The 20,454-nt window shown below is 46.5% G+C and overlaps 1 protein-coding gene across 4 annotated transcripts in view; it reads left to right on the forward strand.

The window, feature by feature from the left end:
• Positions 1 to 592: 592 nt before the first annotated feature.
• LOC110490742 (metabotropic glutamate receptor 8) overlaps positions 593 to 20,454 on the forward strand; it is a 332,500-nt gene continuing 312,638 nt past the window's right edge. For all 4 annotated transcript variants that reach the window (XM_036944571.2, XM_036944570.2, XM_090200388.1 and 1 more), the window contains exons 1-2: positions 593 to 791; positions 5,410 to 6,262. In XM_036944571.2, coding sequence (XP_036800466.1) covers positions 5,708 to 6,262 — 555 coding nt within the window. In that variant the 5' untranslated portion in view covers positions 593 to 791; positions 5,410 to 5,707. The remainder of the gene's footprint in view (positions 792 to 5,409; positions 6,263 to 20,454) is intronic.

Here is a 20,454-nt window from a genome sequence, read left to right on the forward strand (position 1 = left end):
TACGTTACTCTAGATGGCGGTAGTGCTCTATCTAGTGAGGCGCTCGCTCCTAAAGTCATGACACCATTTTATCACGTCTCGCACAGCACCGTCATTTGAACGCGAAAGCCTTTTTTCTTCTTGATGAATCAGTTGTCTGACTTTTGATCGTACCCCCGTCCGTATTCATTTTGGTTGTTAATCACCAATATATAGCATCGGCTTATCTGCAATATATCTGCATAAATCAAGTTATAGATTGATCACTGCAACCAATAGGCCTATTGATTAGAAAGAACCTATTGACATGTAGCACACACATGTATGTTGGTGTGAGCGTCAGAGAGGAACCAATGGCTGCGTTTTTGTGTTGGCTATTATGCAGAAAGTAGATGTAGGCCTATTGGTGTCGTCTTGCTTTAAGACATTGATCTCAATCATAACGGATTAATTGAATGGGAATCTGTCTGGGCATATGCATCAGAATATGACTGCTTAAATGTTGCATTTCAAACCGTTTCTGTGTCATTTATGCTACATATAAAAGGTGCCGATGCTGATAAAGAGAGAAGGGGATATGCGGAGAGAGAGAGAATGAGAGAGAGAAAAAAGAGAGAGTAGGGAGACCAATCGCTGTTGGGTGGGTGTTTTTTTTGGGGGGGGGGGTGATTCATTTGGCGGAGACGCGCGCTGGCTGCTTGGCTGGACGGCTGCATGCGCTGTCCCTTTCAGCACCGAAAACCCGAGGCGCGTGCATCTATGAGTGGGACGCGAAGGAGCGAGGATCACTCAATCAAGTCACGGAAAAGCAGGTAGGCATTTTTGAAAATTACATATTTAGTTCAATAGTTTTCGTATGTCTGAGAAGGTCCCATCAAACATAATTCTTCCCCCCCCCTCTCTCCCTCTATCTGAAGAATCCATCGCTCTTCGTCCATCTGCCTTTTCTTCTCCCTCATTGTTAAATTAATTACCCTCGATGGTTCTGCAAATCATCCCTTAAATAACTATTTATCTTTTCATTATCGACATGCATAGTTGATGTTGACAGTCCACGGTATCGTTAATCAGAGTCGTGACCTGTAGCTAAATGAGAAGGGTTCAGTGTTGGGAAAGGAAACTGCTGAGCTCCGCAATGAAGTTCCGATATTGACCCAAAGGAATGCGCTCTCTGCTCTGTTCCGCGCGCCAAGAAACAGCATCCGCTCTGATGGCATTTAGGAATGATCCATACAACTGATCTCATCCGTAGCACAAACGTCTTATTTTGTGATCTAATTAATCATAATTAATATGGGAAAATTAGATGAAAATAATTGGGATATCAATAGTGTGATTTTCAGAGAGCTCACTGAAAAGGGACGCGTTATTTCACACACATGAAGGATGCTGTCTCAATCTATAGACACGAAATGTTATATTGAACTTGAATTAAAAAACATTACGGGTTGATAATGTTTTTATCTAATTATATGTAGCCTACCATGAAGACGTCATTAGGTCGTTATTTCTCTTTGGAGCACAACCACGATTTGTATACCGCAGCTGCCTGCTTCAGGCCACTGCTTTAATCATCCGTATGTATCAGAGGGTGGTGGTGTATCCCACATTGATCCCCATCTATCCTCACAACAAACCCACGCAATCATACTAACACACCACTTCCACCACGTCTTCTGTGAGGAGTTCCGTTGCTTCTCTCATCCACAAGAACGGGTCAAGGGAATTGTGAGGATCACAAGTCAATTTAGGGGGGAACCGTTGGAGGGATTTGGGATGTGTTTGATTCGTTGCCGTTGGTTGGTGTCTTTACCTGCCTGTGATCGGAATTGCAAAAATAAATAAAAAATGTCATATTCAACGGGTGCGGTGAGAGGGGGAAACTAAGGAGGAGGGAGAGGGAGCAGGAGGAGGGAGAGGAACGGGCGGGGAGATGGGAGAGAGAAACGAGCAGAGGGAGGGGGATAAAATAGCAGAGGGAGGGAGAGAGAGAGGCGAAAAAGAGAGAAAAGCTATCACTTTGTGAAAAGAGCAGTGCGCTCCCCAGTGAACGTCTCTGCACACGAGGAAACCTAATATAATGACCAATAGAGAGGATGGTGCAGACTGACACCTAGCGATTGGTGTAAATTAAAAAGTTAAATGGGCCGGCCTCTGCCTCGCAGGGTAATACTCCCTTTTTTTCCTACTGCCAACAATAATGATAACACTGCTAGAATTTCCACCATTCTGTCAATTATCTCTTATTAGTGAGTCAAAAGTTCCACCCGAGCAGGAATCAAATCAAATGTTATTGGCCAAATACACGCGATTAGCAGATGTTATTGCGGGTGTAGCGAAATGCTTGTGATAAGGTTTTATTGCAGGAGTGAAATAAAATAGTGTAAAAGAAAATACGTTGAAAGATCCATTCTTACACTGTAAAACCCAAGGCATTATGAACTCAAAAACGTATAGTAAGTTGAACTCAAAGTCCATGAAAAGTCATCATTACTTAAAATGTTTGTGGTAGTGACTCAAAACGAAATGAGAAGTCACATCAACTTTATTTTTTTTAAAGTTATATTAAAAAATAACAAACGTACTTTTTTTCCCAGCATGCTCTACTGCAGATAGATTTTTTTGGAATTGTTTTTAATATCTGTGTTTTTGCATGTACATTGAGGGATGGATAGATAAATCTTATGCTACACAGAGATAAATAACATAATTTTTTTCTAAACTAATCTAATCATTTATTTTGATTTTTGCAACCCCTTATTGAAATTACTGTTCCAGTTTAAATGCAGTCCTCATAATTTCCCGAAACCTTGCAGTCGTTGTGAATACAGATTGTAGGCGAATGTGAATTCCAGCTGTTCGATGTCCTAATTCTGTCTGGATTCCAATAGGAATTACACATTTGCAAGCCAGCATTATATGACTTGCAGTTAGGGACGCAAAGTTCTTGTAAATATCTCAGGTTTTCCAGAAATTGCAGTCGGAAGATTCCTGGAAATACTTCAACTAGGACTTTTTTGAAAATCTGGGAAAGTTACTGGAATTTGTTTTGACCTCAAAATAAGGCCTTATACTTAGTATTGTCATAAAGAGTTTAATGATAACATTCACCTAGGAATTTACTCGGTGAAGGCCACAGGGCTGAAAATGAATCAATTCAACAACCATGTCTATGTCACTAACAAATACAGTCATGGGGAGGAGGGGGGGGGGGGGTTAACTACAATTCCCTCGAAAAGGCAAGGTACACTGGGAAACTATATTGGGATGCGTGGCTTAGTGGGGGCATTACTCAAAGTGTTCAAGCTCACAAGACTCACTACAGAATCACTTCAAGTAACTGTACTCATATATATTAAGTGCAACGGATTTCCTCAAAAGTTTTGAGTAATGACAGCACATTGGGGTTTAAAGTGTATGCATGAATACAGCCTGAATAGCCAATTAGGAATATAACCTAACCATAAAGATGTACTGTTTTATATTAATATGCGTGTGCCTTACCCAATTCCGTTAGCCATTTTTTTTATTGTTAAAGTGCTTGGTAAAGTGCTATAGTAATGTTATCCTTTCAAGGTAAATTATTAATTTATTTCATAGGTGTATAATTGGCAACCATAGGAACTATACACTGTACAAAATATTATGAGCACCTGCTCTTTCCATGACAGACTGACCAGGTGAATCCAGGTGAACGCTAGGATCCCTTATTGATGTCACTTGTTAAATCCACTTCAAACTCTGTAGATGAAGGGGAGGAGACAGGTTAACAAAGGATTTTTAGGCCTTGAGACAATTGAGACATGGATTGTGTATGTGTGCCATTCAGAGGGTGTATGGTAGTAGGTGCCAGGCGCACCGGTTTGTGTTAAGAACCGCAATGCTGCTGGGTTTTTCATGTTCAACAGTTTCCTGTGTTTATCAAGAATGGTCTACCACCCAAAGGACACCCAGCCAACTTGACACAACTGTGGGAAGCTTTGGAGTCAACATGGGCCAGCATCCCTGTGGAACGCTTTCGACATCTTGTAGAACGCTTTTGACATCTTGCCCCAAGGAATTGAGGCTGTTCGGAGGGTAAAAGGTGGTGTTGGTGGAGGTAGGGGGGGGGGGGGGGGGGGGGTGGTATGTGGAAGTGCTGTTTGTGTGGAAAGGTGAGCGTCTTTGAAATATGGGTTCATAGATGGGGAGGGAGGGAGAAATATTGCCACGATGTCCGAATAAACATTAGGATATTTATATGCAATGATGCAGCAGTCCCCTAGCATTTCTCAGCATCCTAGAATTGTGCAGCCGGTTCAGCCCACACAAGCATACTGCGCAGCATCTGTGCCTTTTGGAACGCACGCGGACGCGCTCAAAGTGGTCATGGCGCTCAGCGGGAAGTTTAGACTTATTGAGCCAATACATTATAGCTACGAATGTGAATTTCTTTGATATTTTCACATTCTAGTGTTATTAATATGCTCTTCTATCTATCTCAGAAGAATATCCACACATTTGACTATTTTGGGGAAGCGGGTGTGGTCAAACCATAACAGATCAAACACACTATTAGGAAGGCCCTCTTCGTCTGTCTCAATGATGGTCTTTTCCTCATGCCTTTGTTTTGTCTGAGGAATAGAGAGTGATGATGTGATATGAATGATAAAAGTTTATTAGCGGGCTACAGATAAACCAGGCCGCCAGTGGATATTATATTTTGAGGTAAAGAGGGCACCCAGTAGCCTAATCTGATTGGCCAGCAATGACATCACTTCCATTCGCGAAGGACATTCAAAGCGGGAATGAGACCAGCAAGAAAACTAAGAGCGTTAAACCGAACCTGCTCCATGAAAGCCTTGCCTCTTCTCACTGACTCACGTACTAGGATGGCTTGCTACATCATTACTGTACTGTTTCTGATGACAATGATTAGGTAGCTGAGGTAACACCTTCCAGGTGTTGATTCCCATGCAGCTGTCAGTCAAACAGGTGTAGAACCAGTAGATGTTTATACTGAATGATTACACACTGAGTAACCTTCACTCTGTCCACGTGAATAATGCCTTCTGGACCATTGTTGATGTGTTTGACAGGCTTGGCACTTTGTGTTTGACAGGCTTGGCACTGACGGATAGGATGGACTTATCAGTGGGATAGGATTGGCGGTTGTGTGTGTGTGTGTGTGTGTGTGAGAGAGAGAGGGGGGAGGGGGCTGTACTGTGTGTGTGGCCAATGCTCATCTCTCTACTCTTGAATCTGGAAGACAGGCATTGCAGCATGAACAGTGATTTGTGTGTGTGTGTGTGTGTGTGTTTGTGTGTGTGTGTGTATGTGTGTGTGTATGTGTGTGTGTGTGTGAGCGAGGAAGGGAGGGAGGGAGAGACTGTGTGTGCTAGATAACTGAGGCACTGACTGCTACATGTTCTCTGTGTGTGTATCTTGCAGGGTCTGCTGAAGATGTGAGTTCAGGATTACAATCGCTGCAGCTGCACTCGCTGCCACCGTCTCCTCTCTCTCATTCTCTCTCTCTCTCTCTCTCTCTCTCTCTCTCTCTCTCTCTCTCTCTCTCTCTCTCCTCTATCTCCTCTACTGGGACATGCATGCCTCATGGGCCTGGGACATCTTAGAGCTGCCTGCTAACTCCTCCCCCGGGGCACTGACGCTCTTTCACCCATGATCCCGCCCACAAACTCCACAGTAACTCCTCAGTAACTCCTCCCACAACCGCCACTCAACTGTTACCATGGCGTTGCCGGAATCCCAACGCCTTCCTTCCTTCCTCGCCACACGCCACTTCCTTCTCCACTTCCTTGCCTCATGTTCCTGGTTCCTCCCTCTGGCCTCTCCTCAGCGAATCACGGACCCCGCCATTGGTACTGCGCCCAATCAGGAGTACGCTCACTCCATCCGATTGGAAGGCGACATCATCCTGGGTGGCCTGTTCCCGGTGCACTCCCGGGGGGGCGGTGGCATGCCCTGCGGGGAACTGAAGAAGGAGAAAGGGATCCATCGTCTTGAGGCCATGATGTTTGCCATCGACCTGATCAACAAGGACACGGAGCTGCTCCCCAACATCACCCTGGGGGCCCGGATCCTGGACACCTGCTCCAGAGACACCTACGCCCTGGAGCAGTCGCTGACCTTTGTCCAGGCCCTCATCGAGAAGGACGGCTCGGATGTACGCTGTGCCAATGGCGACCTGCCCATCTTCGCCAAGCCTGATAAGATCGTGGGGGTGATCGGGGCGGCGGCCAGCTCCGTGTCCATCATGGTTGCCAATATACTGAGGCTGTTCAAGGTAAGGACACTGGAACGGGTCTGGGTTGGTTTCTGGTGGGTCTGGTTTAGTTTGATTTGTGTTTGGTTGGGTTAGTCGGGCTGGGTCTGGTTTAGTTTGATTTGTGTTTGGTTGGGTTAGTCAGGCTGGGTCTGGTTTAGTTTGACTTGAGTTTGGTTGGGTTAGTCAGGCTGGGTCTGGTTTAGTTTGACTTGAGTTTGGTTGGGTTAGTCAGGCTGGGTCTGGTTTAGTTTGACTTGAGTTTGGTTGGGTTAGTCAGGCTGGGTCTGGTTTAATTTGACTTGAGTTTGGTTGGGTTAGTCAGGCTGGGTCTGGTTTAGTTTGACTTGAGTTAGGTTGGGTTAGTCAGGCTGGGTCTGGTTTAGTTTGACTTGAGTTTGGTTGGGTTAGTCAGGCTGGGTCTGGTTTAGTTTGACTTGAGTTTGGTTGGGTTAGTCAGGCTGGGTCTGGTTTAATTTGACTTGAGTTTGGTTGGGTTAGTCAGGCTGGGTCTGGTTTAGTTTGACTTGAGTTTGGTTGGCTTAGTCAGACTGGGTCTGGTTTAGTTTGACTTGAGTTAGGTTGGGTTAGTCAGGCTGGGTCTGGTTTAGTTTGACTTGAGTTTGGTTGGGTTAGTCAGGCTGGGTCTGGTTTAGTTTGACTTGAGTTTGGTTGGGTTAGTCAGGCTGGGTCTGGTTTAGTTTGACTTGAGTTTGGTTGGGTTAGTCAGGCTGGGACTGGTATAGTTTGACTTGAGTTTAGTTGGGTTAGTCAGGCTGGGTCTGGGTTAAGAACCTTGCCGGTTTCAGTGTGGGTGATGTCATGGTTTGTGCTTACATTGGTGTTGGAGCCATGCGTGGATCTTTGTGTTGTGTTTGTGTGGATACTATGGCACTGTGTGTGTAGGTGTTGAACACCAGCCACTGTGTGTTGGATGTAAGGGGTCTCTTTACAGTGAAATGGAGTATATTGCTGGCTGCCAGGGCTGGGGCTACATCCTGTCTATCTCCCCTCCTCCTCCTCCTCCTCCTCTTATCCTCTCCTCGTCAGATGGATGCATATTGTTCCAGCAGGATATTACCCTGGCCTGTGTCTGTCAGTCAGAGCCATTATTGTGTTCTAGAAGCAGCCTGGCTCCTGACATAGGTTCTCTGGTATTACACACAGAGACGCCACTTCAGCCAGCCGCGCTCGCTCGCTACTGCAGGCAGATACAGTTCAATTGTGACAACCAATTAAAATACTGTCAATCTTATTAAAGAATACTCCACCTCACTCTGCCCTCAGCCCTGGAGACTGTGTGTGTGTGTGTGTGTATGAGGTTTTGGGCATGGTGGTATGCTGTTCAAATTTGATCTATGCTCGACTGGTTTAGACGGGGCTTTCTAGAACATGGAGAAACAATGAAATCAATTACTGTCTAGGGTACAAAAGCCAATTAATGGTAGAGTGGTTGTAACAGAGGAATGTGAGTATACGAGCACAAGAGTGTGTGTGTTCCCGCCGTCATTAGTCCAACAAGGTTGATTGATGCGAGCGCAATGTGGAAATATGTGTCTCCTAATGATCCATGTGACATTCTCAGCCATACACCTTTGTCTTCTTACTCTCTCTCTCTCACTTCTCTCTGTCTCTCTTTTTATTTCTCTCTCTCGCTCTTCTCTCTCTCTTTTTATTTCTCTCTCTCTCTCACTCTTCTCTCTCTTTCTTCTCTCTCTTTTTATTTCTCTCTCTCTCGCTCTTCTCTCTCTCTCTCTCTCTCTCTCACTTCTCACTCTTTTTTATTTCGCTCTCTTTTTATTTTTCTCTCTTTTTTATTTCTCTCTCACTCTTTTATTTCTCTCTCTTTTAATTTCTCTCTCTTTTTATTTTTCTCTCTCTCTTCTCTCTTTTTTATTTCTCTCTCTCTCTCTTATTTCTCTCTCTCTCTTCTCTCTCTTTTTTTATTTCTCTCTCTCTCTCTCTTTTATTTCTCTCTCTCTCTCTTATTTCTCTCTCTCTTTTTTATTTCTCTCTCTTTCGTCTCTCTCTTTATTTCTCTCTCTTTAATCCTCTCTCTCTCTCTCTCTCTCTCTCGTCTCTCTTTTTATTTCTCTCTCTCTCGTCTCTCTCTTTTTTTATTTCTCTCTCTTTTTATTTCTCTCTCTCTCTTTTTATTTTTCTCTCTCTCGTCTCTCTTTTTAACATTTCTCTCTCTCTCTTTTTATTTCTCTCTCTCTCTCTTTATTTCTCTCTCTCTTGTCTCTCTTTTTTTATTTCTCTCTGTCTTTTTATTTATCTCTCTCTCTTTTTATTTCTCTCTCTCTCTCTCTCTCTCTTTTATTTCTCCCTTTCTCCCACATCATTGCCCTGGTTCTGTGTGAGTGGCAGTGCTGTATTCTAAACCTGTGCATAATAATACTAAACATGATTTAGGGAGGATTCTGCCATGGAAACAGCACACACAGGGCCTTGATTTTAGGTCGCAGTGCCTCGTTCTCATTTCACTAATAGGATTTAGAGCAGGGGATTGGTAGACGTGTGTGTTTGCATTGTAGCATTTTTGTGTGTGTGTTTGTGTGTATGTATACACCGAGTGTACAAAACTTTAAAAACACCATCCTAAGATTGAGTTTCCCCCCCCCCCATGTGTTAGTGTGTGTGTGTGTGTGTGTGTGTGTGTGTGTGTGTGTGTGTGTGTGTGTGTGTGTGTGTGTGTGTGTGTGTGTGTGTGTGTGTGTGTGTGTGTGTGTGTGTGTGTGTGTGTGTGTGTGTGTGTGTGTGTGTGTGTGTGTGTGTGTGTGTGTGTGTGTGTGTGTGTGTGTGTGTGGAAGGATGGATTGTGCTCCGTACCACATTACTATGTCCATGCTTTATCTGCAGCTTCATGTCTCATGAATGATGCAGAGTGTGTTGCCGTCTGGAAATAGCATGTTGGAGAAGATGTCATACTGGGTGGCATGGGCCAGCTAATCTCCCCACTGGAGCCCCCAGACTCCCTTAGTCAGCACAGAGGAGAACCCAGATGCATTGAGCAGCATGGTAAACCCCAATGGGGAAGCCCAGCGATGGTGGAAACTGTGAGGAATTAGATCCAAGATGGAGGTCGGAATGGATAGAGGTTCCTGCCCCGGATATTGCAAACACAACATACTCTCCCACTCAGCCCAGAGTTCTTCACATCCCAACAACAACCAGGAGATCTTATTCGAGAGGAGAGACTGACCGTTTCCCAAATGGCACCCTATTCCCTATGTAGTGCACTACTTTTGTGCAGGGCCCATATGGCTCTGGCCAAAAGTAGTAGGCTGCTTAGGGAATAGGAGGGACACAGACGTAGGCTCTCTCGGCCTGTCTCAAATAAGAGGAGAACCCAGATGCACTGAGCAGACACAACCTGGTGGAAACTGGGAGAACTGAGATGGAGGATGGATGTATGGACGTTCCAGCCCTGTATACCCCAACCAGACACAACCGTTTCACTCCAGTAACCCTTCCTGTTTGCTTGGCCATGTTTCACCCCCTGTCTCTCTATAGAGCTGGGCTGGTAGTGGACACAGACTGTGGGTATCTCCTCCCTCCGTTGGCCCCTGTAAGGCAGGTTAACCAGGCCTACACCTGCCCGGCCTGCCTGGCTGGTTGGGTATTGATTGAGAAGCTCCAGAGGGGCCACAGGTTGATAATTATACTGGATCACTGTTTAAACGGGTTTGGGGTCCATTCTATTTCAACCATTTCAATTGAACCAAAGGTCAGATAGAAAAGGAACGTTAGTGATGTCTTTCCCCATCATTTACCTTGCTATTTCAAATCCATTTGTGTTGGGGAGGAATACGGGGTGTCTGTGTGTGTGTGCATGTGTGCGTTTGTGCGCGAGTGCATGTGTGTGTGTGTGACGGTTTAGTAGATAACGCCATACTCCAGCAATGCAGCGTCTGGAGCAGTATTATCTGCTGCGATGTGTCATATTACCCATAGTCTCTGTATTACTGTGTTACTATTGTCTGATAGGATGAGGAGAAGATTCTCTCTGCTCCTAAAGAGCCAAGAGGGAGGAGGGTTGAGGGGGTGTAAAGGAACAATTGTTTCGGAGTCTTGCTGAGAATGATATTGGCGAGAGCAAATATTTTCAGGCCCCCCGGGAACGTGATGCACTCTGTCGTTGAACTGAGAACGCGTTGATAGAAGAGGATCATTTCAAAGACTGCTCGGCGAATTATGAACCAATCGTGTTGCTCCATTACACTCCGAAGACAACAATTAGATTGGAATGGAATGAACAACTACATGCTCATGAGTCATACATGACAAATAGAAGTCATCGGGATAATTTCGCCCTCTGCATTGAAGAGTTTAAGGACAGAGTTACTGATGGCCAGAGGGCAAAACTTCTGAGGATGTGGTTGGACAGGTCCAGACAGAAAGTGTGCTAGTATGTGTCTGTTATTACTGTGAACTGAGTTAGATTTAGAGACTGAGAGAAGAGAGAGAGAGATTGAGATCAACAGGGAGAAACCGAGAGAGCGTCTCAGGAGTCTCAGGACTCTGATGATTGTGCCGTTGATCTCGTTAATGATGAGAGAATTAAGTGGCTGATAATGGAGCCAGGGGTTCTTCACACCACAACAACAACAACAACAACCAGGAGATCTCATTAGAGAGGAGAAACTGTCTGCTTCCCAAATGGCACCCTATTCCCTGTGTAGTGCACTACTTTTGTCTCGCTCTGCCTGTCTCAAGCAAGATGGCCGCCACACCCCAGAGAGTGAAGGCCAGGCCCTCACTAACGAGGAGAGCTCTAATTGTCCGTCTCAAATTATTTATTTTCAGCCAGGACGACCTACTGATGATTCATCAAACGAGCTCCACTGGCAACACACACACACACACACACACACACACACACACACACACACACACACACACACACACACACACACACACACACACACACACAGGTTTTTGAGTGAAGTTTGTTTACTTGTCTACCAGTTTCTCCTCAAGCTCTTTGGGAGTGAGTCGAGGTCACCAGAGTTTGTTTTTATAATGAACCTGATTCTGGAAAGCCTGGTTGTAGAATGTCTGTTTGGGGCAACTATCCCTTTAAGAGAATGGGGGTAACAAGTGTTTTTGGGTCAGGTCTGTAAGGAAGTTGTATAAGGGGTGAGAGTAGTGTGCTTGGGCTACTGTATGTGTGTCACGACTCACAAGTGTGTGTAACGCGTTTGTGTGAGGAGATTGTGTCATGGATGTGGGTGTGAATGAAATATGTGTGTGATTGTCAGGGGTGTATTTGCGGTGCATGTGTTAGGTTTGTGTGTTTGTCTGTGTTTGTGTGTTGTATGTGGATGTAGGAAGTGTGTTTGAGGATTGTACTTGGGCTGAATGTGTAAGATGTGGTGAGTTTCAAAAGTCTCTGTGAGGAGTGCTCTTGGTCTGTTTGTGTTAGAAGTGTGTGTGTTAGCATTGTGCTTGGTCTGTGTGTGTTAGAAGTGTGTGTGTTAGAAGTGTGTGTGTTAGCATTGTGCTTGGTCTGTGTGTGTTAGAAGTGTGTGTGTGTTAACATTGTGCTTGGTATGTGTGTGTTAGAAGTGTGTGTGTTAGCATTGTGCTTGGTCTGTTTGTGTTAGAAGTGTGTGTGTTAGCATTGTGCTTGGTCTGTGTGTGTTAGAAGCGTGTGTGTTAGCATTGTGCTTGGTCTGTGTGTGTTAGAAGTGTGTGTGTTAGCATTGTCCTTGGTCTGTGTGTGTTAGAAGCATGTGTTAGCATTGTGCTTGGTCTGTGTGTGTTAGAAGTGTGTGTATTAGCATTGTGCTTGGTCTGTGTGTGTTAGAAGCGTGTGTGTTAGCATTGTGCTTGGTCTGTGTGTGTTAGAAGCGTGTGTGTTAGCATTGTGCTTGGTCTGTGTGTGTTAGCATTGTGCTCAGTCTGTGTGTGTTAGAAGTGTGTGTGTTAGCATTGTGCTTGGTCTGTGTGTGTTAGAAGCGTGTGTGTTAGCATTGTGCTTGGTCTGTGTGTGTTAGCATTGTGCTCAGTCTGTGTGTGTTAGAAGTGTGTGTGTTAGCATTGTGCTTGGTCTGTGTGTGTTAGCATTGTGCTTGGTCTGTGTGTTTTAGAAGTGTGTTTGTGCTGTTCTCTGAGACTTGTCACCTGCCTCTAAGGAGATCCCTAGGGTTGAGCAGGAGATGTGTGAACTCTAGTGTCTGACGGAAAATGACGCCGTAGGCGGCCTCTTATAAACCGCCTGTCAGAGTGACACACTGCAAAACAGCCCCCCATGCATGGCTTTTGCCTGAGAGAGAGAGACTGGATGGTTATTACTAGGAAGTATATCTCTATGGCTAGTCAAAGCAAGATGGTTCCATGGCATGAACAAGAGCTTTGTTTTTGTTGTTGAACAACATAAGGAGACTAATGGGAGTTTGATGCTCAGTGGTTGGTTGTCGTGGTTGTGATGAGTGATGGAATAGTCCCAAAGGGCAAACCCCAAGCTAAATCACCCTCACCTCTGTACTTTACAAGTAATTAGAAAATATTCAAATTCTGTACTTGACCCAGGGTTTGTGCACTGGCTCTCACTGGCTCTTAGGGCTCGGTTTAGAATACAGGGAACGAGAGGGTGGGAATAGAACGAGGGGTTTAGTGTCATGCACTTGATTGAGGACCCAAAAGCGGTTTAACAAAAACAGAGTTCTTTAATGTCGAAACACAGGTAAGACATATATCCTCTTCAAATGGATATGAAGGCAAAATAAACAACCCGCAGAGAGGGCGACAAATGAAACATAAAGTCCTTCTGAATATCACAGAAGAGTTCCCCTTCTAGCAGCAGAGGAGAATAGCTGGGTTAGAGTCCTCTTCTAGCAGCAGAGGGGATTAGCTGGGTTGTAGAGGACAGAGGTACCTGATCACACATAGCCTCAGATGAACAGGCAGATTCCGACAGGACAGGACAAGGTTGAAGCAAACAAGACGATAGTTTGGTTCTGGCATGAGAAACTCAAACGAGAATCTGACAAAGACAGAAGCAGGAACAGAGAGAGAAATAGAGACCCAATCAGAGGGAAAAAGGGAACAGGTGGGAAAAGGGTGAACGAGGTAGTTAGAGAAGACAAGGAACAGCTGGGGGAAGGAGGGGAAGAGAAGGCAACCCAATACGACCAGCAGAGGGAGACAGGGTGAAGAGAAAGAACAGGAACAAGACACAACATGACAATACATGACAGTACCCCCCCACTCACCGAGCGCCTCCTGGCGCACTCGAGGAGGAAACCTGGCGGCAACGGAGGAAATCGTCGATCAGCGAACGGTCCAGCACGTCCCGAGAGGGAACCCAACTCCTCTCCTCAGGACCGTACCCCTCCCAATCCACTAGGTACTGATGACCACGGCCCCGAGGACACATGTCCAAAATCTTACGGACCCTGTAGATAGGTGCACCCTCGACAAGGATGGGGGGGGGGGGGGGGAGACGAGCGGGGGCGCGAAGAACGGGCTTAACACAGGAGACATGGAAGACCGGGTGGACGCGACGAAGATATCGCGGAAGAAGAAGTCGCACTGCGACAGGATTAATGATCTGAGAAATACGGAACGGACCAATGAACCGCGGGGTCAACTTGCGAGAAGCTGTCTTAAGGGGAAGGTTCTGAGTGGAGAGCCAAACTCTCTGACCGCGACAATATCTAGGACTCTTAGTTCTACGCTTATTAGCGGCTCTCACAGTCTGCGCCCTATAACGGCAAAGTGCAGACCTGACCCTCTTCCAGGTGCGCTCGCAATGTTGGACAAAAGCCTGAGCGGAGGGGACGCTGGACTCGGCGAACTGAGACGAGAACAGCGGAGGCTGGTACCCGAGGCTACTCTGAAAAGGAGATAGCCCGGTCGCAGACGAAGGAAGCGAGTTGTGGGCGTATTCTGCCCAGGGGAGCTGTTCTGACCAAGACGCAGGGTTACGAAAAGAAAGACTGTGTAAGATGCGACCAATAGTCTGATTGGCCCGTTCTGCTTGACCGTTAGACTGGGGGTGAAAGCCGGAAGAGAGACTGACGGAAGCCCCAATCAAACGGCAAAACTCCCTCCAAAATTGAGACGTGAATTGCGGACCCCTGTCCGAAACTACGTCTGACGGAAGGCCATGAATTCTGAAAACATTCTCGATGATGATTTGTGCCGTTTCTTTAGCAGAAGGGAGCTTAGCAAGGGGAATAAAATGAGCCGCCTTAGAGAACCTATCGACAACCGTAAGAATAACAGTCTTCCCCGCTGACGATGGCAGTCCGGTGATAAAATCTAAGGCGATGTGAGACCACGGTCGAGAGGGAATGGGAAGCGGCCTGAGACGGCCGGCAGGAGGGGAGTTACCGGACTTAGTCTGCGCGCAGACCGAACAAGCAGCCACGAAACGACGCGTGTCATGCTCCCGGGTGGGCCACCAAAAACGCTGGCGAATGGAAGCAAGCGTACCCCGAACGCCAGGGTGGCCGACTAACTTGGCAGAGTGAGCCCACTGAAGAACGGCCAGACGAGTAGGAACGGGAACGAAAAGAAGGTTCCTAGGACAAGCGCGCGGCGACGGAGTGTGAGTGAGTGCTTGCTTTACCTGCCTCTCAATTCCCCAGACAGTCAACCCGACAACACGCCCCTCAGGGAGAATCCCCTCGGGGTCAGTGGAGGCTACTGAAGAACTGAAGAGACGAGATAAAGCATCAGGCTTGGTGTTCTTAGAGCCCGGACGATAAGAAATCACGAACTCGAAACGAGCGAAAAACAGCGCCCAACGAGCCTGACGCGCATTAAGTCGTTTGGCAGAACGGATGTACTCAAGGTTCCTATGGTCAGTCCAAACGACAAAAGGAACGGTCGCCCCCTCCAACCACTGTCGCCATTCGCCTAGGGCTAAGCGGATGGCGAGCAGTTCGCGGTTTCCCACATCATAGTTACGTTCCGACGGCGACAGGCGATGAGAAAAATACGCGCAAGGGTGGACCTTGTCGTCAGAGAGGGAGCGCTGAGAAAGAATGGCTCCCACGCCCACCTCTGACGCGTCAACCTCGACAAGGAACTGTCTAGAGACGTCAGGTGTAACAAGGATAGGTGCGGATGTAAAACGATTCTTGAGGAGATCAAAAGCTCCCTGGGCGGAAACGGACCACTTAAAGCACGTCTTGACAGAAGTAAGGGCTGTGAGAGGAGCTGCCACCTGACCGAAATTACGGATGAAACGACGATAGAAGTTTGCGAAGCCGAGAAAGCGCTGCAGCTCGACGCGTGACTTAGGGACGGGCCAATCAATGACAGCTTGGACCTTAGCGGGATCCATCTTAATGCCTTCAGCGGAAATAACAGAACCGAGAAATGTGACGGAGGAGGCATGAAAAGTGCACTTCTCAGCCTTCACAAAAAGACAATTCTCTAAAAGGCGCTGGAGGACACGTCGAACGTGCTGAACATGAATCTGGAGTGACGGTGAAAAAATCAGGATATCGTCAAGGTAAACGAAAACAAAGATGTTCAGCATGTCTCTCAGGACGTCATTGACTAATGCCTGAAAGACAGCTGGAGCGTTAGCGAGGCCGAAAGGAAGAACCCGGTATTCAAAGTGCCCTAACGGAGTGTTAAACGCCGTCTTCCACTCGTCCCCTTCCCTGATGCGCACGAGATGAAAAATCTGGCTCCCTGCAGGATCTCGAAGGCTGAAGACATAAGAGGAAGCGGATAACGATTCTTCAACTGTTATGTCATTCAGCCCTCGATAATCTATGCAGGGGCGCAGAGACCCGTCCTTCTTTTTGACAAAAAAAAACCCGCTCCGGCGGGAGAGGAGGAGGGGACTATGGTACTGGCGTCAAGAGCTACAGACAAATAATCTTCGAGAGCCTTACGTTCGGGAGCCGACAGAGAGTATAGTCTACCCCGGGGGGGAGTGGTTCCCGGAAGGAGATCAATACTACAATCATACGACCGGTGTGGAGGAAGAGAGGTGGCCCTGGACCGACTGAACACCGTGCGCAGATCGTGATATTCCTCCGGCACCCCTGTCAAATCACCAGGCTCCTCCTGTGAAGAAGAGACAGAGGAAACAGGAGGGATAGCAGACATTAAACATTTCACATGACAAGAGACGTTCCAGGAGAGGATAGAATTACTAGACCAATTAATAGAAGGATTATGACAAACTAGCCAGGGATGGCCCAAAACAACAGGTGTAAAAGGTGAACGAAAAATTAAAAAAGAAATGGTTTCGCTATGATTACCAGAGACAGTGAGGGTTAAAGGTAGCGTCTCACGCTGAATCCTGGGGAGAGGACTACCATCCAAGGCGAACAAGGCCGTGGGCTCCCTTAACTGTCTGAGAGGAATGTCATGTTCCCGAGCCCAGGTCTCGTCCATAAAACAGCCCTCCGCCCCAGAGTCTATCAAGGCACTGCAGGAAGCTGACGAACCGGTCCAGCGTAGATGGACCGACAAGGTAGTGCAGGATCTTGAAGGAGAGACAGGAGTAGTAGCGCTCACCAGTAGCCCTCCGCTTACTGATGAGCTCTGGCTTTTACTGGGCATGAAGTGACAAAATGACCAGCGGAACCGCAATAGAGACAGAGGCGGTTGGTGATTCTCCGTTCCCTCTCCTTAGTCGAGATGCGGATACCTCCCAGCTGCATAGGCTCAGCACCCGAGCCGGCAGAGGAAGATGGTAGTGATGCGGAGAGGGGGGCAACGGAGAACGCGAGCTCCTTTCCACGAGCTCGGTGACGAAGATCAACCCGTCGCTCTATGCGAATAGCAAGTTCAATCAAGGAATCCACGCTGGAAGGAACCTCCCGGGAGAGAATCTCATCCTTTACCTCCGCGCGGAGACCCTCCAGAAAACGAGCGAGCAAAGCCGGCTCGTTCCAGTCCCTGGAGGCAGCAAGAGTGCGAAACTCAATAGAGTAGTCTGTTATGGATCGATTACCTTGACATAGGGAAGACAGGGCCCTGGAAGCTTCCTCCCCAAAAACAGAACGATCAAAAACCCGTATCATCTCCTCCTTAAAGTCCTGATACTGGTTAGTACACTCAGCCCTTGCCTCCCAGATTGCCGTGCCCCACTCACGAGCCCGTCCAGTAAGGAGAGATATGACGTAGGCGATACGAGCTGTGCTCCTGGAGTAAGTGTTGGGCTGGAGAGAAAACACAATATCACACTGGGTGAGGAACGAGCGGCATTCAGTGGGCTCCCCAGAGTAACACTGCGGGTTATTGATTCTGGGCTCCGTAGATTCGAAAGCCCTGGAAGTGGCCGGTGGATCGAGGCAGAGATGGTGAATCTGTTCTGTGAGGTTGGAGACTTGGGCGGCCAGGGTCTCAACGGTATGTCGAGCAGCAGACAATTCCTGCTTGTGTCTGCCTAGCATCGCTCCCTGGATCTCGACGGCTGAGTGGAGAGGATCCGAAGTCGCTGGGTCCATTCTTGGTCAGATTCTTCTGTCATGCACGTGATTGAGGACCCAAAAGCGGTTTAACAAAAACAGAGTTCTTTAATGTCGAAACACAGGTAAGACATATATCCTCTTCAAATGGATATGAAGGCAAAATAAACAACCCGCAGAGAGGGCGACAAATGAAACATAAAGTCCTTCTGAATATCACAGAAGAGTTCCCCTTCTAGCAGCAGAGGAGAATAGCTGGGTTAGAGTCCTCTTCTAGCAGCAGAGGGGATTAGCTGGGTTGTAGAGGACAGAGGTACCTGATCACACATAGCCTCAGATGAACAGGCAGATTCCGACAGGACAGGACAAGGTTGAAGCAAACAAGACGATAGTTTGGTTCTGGCATGAGAAACTCAAACGAGAATCTGACAAAGACAGAAGCAGGAACAGAGAGAGAAATAGAGACCCAATCAGAGGGAAAAAGGGAACAGGTGGGAAAAGGGTGAACGAGGTAGTTAGAGAAGACAAGGAACAGCTGGGGGAAGGAGGGGAAGAGAAGGCAACCCAATACGACCAGCAGAGGGAGACAGGGTGAAGAGAAAGAACAGGAACAAGACACAACATGACAATACATGACATTTAGAAGGGAAGAAAGACAAAACTCTCCTCTCTTTTCTCAGCCTCTTGTCCAGAGGGAGCTGCTTCTATGTTTTATTAGCACACCAGAATTATTTATAAAATGGTTGTGGGAAAACATGGAAACAACATTAGTGGAGGAGGAGAGAGAGCTGAAAATAGGATGAAAAAGCGTTGAAAAACGTATTTTCTGTAGGCTGTGAATACTTAAATAGAGGTTAAATGGTGGTCGGCAGCACGACACTATGGTTTGCATCATTCAAAAGTAAAGTTGCCAAATAACTCTAAATCTAGTGTATAGGACCTGTTTCAAATGATCACTTTTGGGAAAAATATCTCTTCTATTTTAGTCAGCTAAGTTCAATTATAATCTTCTTACTATAAAATCCTAAAATATAAAATAATGTCAGGGGACTTAAGCATATCTTGTCTGCTAAATGAACAAGCCTACAGCCGATAGCGTGGCACATAGCTAGATAACATACAGTCGGGCAACACGTATTCTGTTCTTCTGAAATACATTTTCTTCATATCATAATGTTTATTTAGACGGACATTCCTAAAAATAAATAATGGATTTATTGTGATGGTGTATATTCAATAATTTTTTTAGCCCATTTTAAATGTTCCAAATGCGCCCAGCAGCAGCTTGCGTGTGTGTGTGGAGGCCTGCAGATGCTAAACGTGTTTATGTTAATAAACGGTCGACTACTGTGAGACCGGCAGTCTTTTGCATGACAATAACCGGCAGAAGGACATCACCGCCACAGTCCTAGCGTAGACGTCGACTTGCCTCCAGAAACAGTCCAAAATGAACGAAAAAACGTCACAAAATGTTGTCATAATATATGCACTCTCCTGTTCTCTCAGAACCCATTTCCGGATTCAGACAGGAAATCAGGATCAGGATGCCTATATATATGTATTTTCTTCCTCTCTATTATCCCCTTATCACATATCCCTCTGTCAATGGGTGGATTTACTGTTTTACAGGGCATTCGGAAATTATTCAGACCCCTTGACTTTTTTCACATTTTGTTACGTTACAGCCTTATTCTAAAATGCATTAAATAAAAAATGTCCTCAGCAATCTACACAGAATACCCCATAATGACAAAGCGAAAACAGGTTTTTAGATTTCTTTTCAAATGTATTAAAAATAAAAAACAGAAATACCTTATTTACATAAGAATTCAGACCCTTTGTTTCTACAAATTGATTGCATTCCACCTGTGGTAAATTCAATTGGTTGGACATGATTTGGAAAGGCACCTGTCTATATATGGTCCCACAGTTGACAGTGCATATCAGAGCAAAAACCAAGCCATGAGGTTGAAGGAATTGTCCGTAGAGTTCAGAGACAGGATTGTGTCGAGGCACAGATCTGGGGAAGGGTACCAAAACATTTTGTCCGCATTGAAGGTTCCCAAGAGCACAGTGACCTCCATCATTCTTAAATGGAATAAGTTTAGAACCACCTAGACTCTTCCTAGAGCTGGCCACCTGGTCAAACTAAGCAATCAGCGGAGAAGGGCCTTGGTCAGGGAGGTGACCAAGAACCCAATGGTCACTCTGACAGAGCTCTAAAGTTCCTCTGTGGAGATGGGAGAGCCTTCCAGAAGGACAACCATCTCTGCAGCACTGCACCAATCAGGCCTTTATGATAGAGTGGCCAGACGGAAGCCATTCCTCAGTAAAAGGCACATGACAGCCCGCTTGCAGTTTGCCAAAAGGCACATAAAAACTCTCAGACCATGAGAAACAAGATACTCTGGTCTGATGAAACCAAGATTGAACTCTTTGTCCTGAATGCCAAGCGTCACATCTGGAGGAAACCTGGCAACATCCCTAAGGTGAAGCATGGTGGTGGCAGTATCATGCTGTGGGGATGTTTTTCAGCGGCAGGGATTGAGAGATTAACAGCAAAGTACAGAGAGATCCTTGATGAAAACCTGCTCCAGAGCGCTCAGGACCTTAGACTGTGTTGAAGGTTCACTTTCAAACAGGACAACGACCCTAAGCACACAGCCAAGACGACACAGGAGTGGCTTCAGGACAAGTATCTGAATGTCCTTGAGAGGCCCAGCCAGAGCCTGGACTTGAACCCGATCGAACATCTCTGAAGAAATAGCTGTGCAGCATCGCTCCCCATCCAACCTGACAGAGCTTGAGAGGATCTGCAGAGAA

The sequence above is a fragment of the Oncorhynchus mykiss genome, chromosome 15 (genome assembly GCF_057628025.1).
Source record: "Oncorhynchus mykiss isolate SJ-2025 chromosome 15, ASM5762802v1, whole genome shotgun sequence".
NCBI classification, from domain to species: Eukaryota; Metazoa; Chordata; class Actinopteri; order Salmoniformes; family Salmonidae; genus Oncorhynchus; species Oncorhynchus mykiss.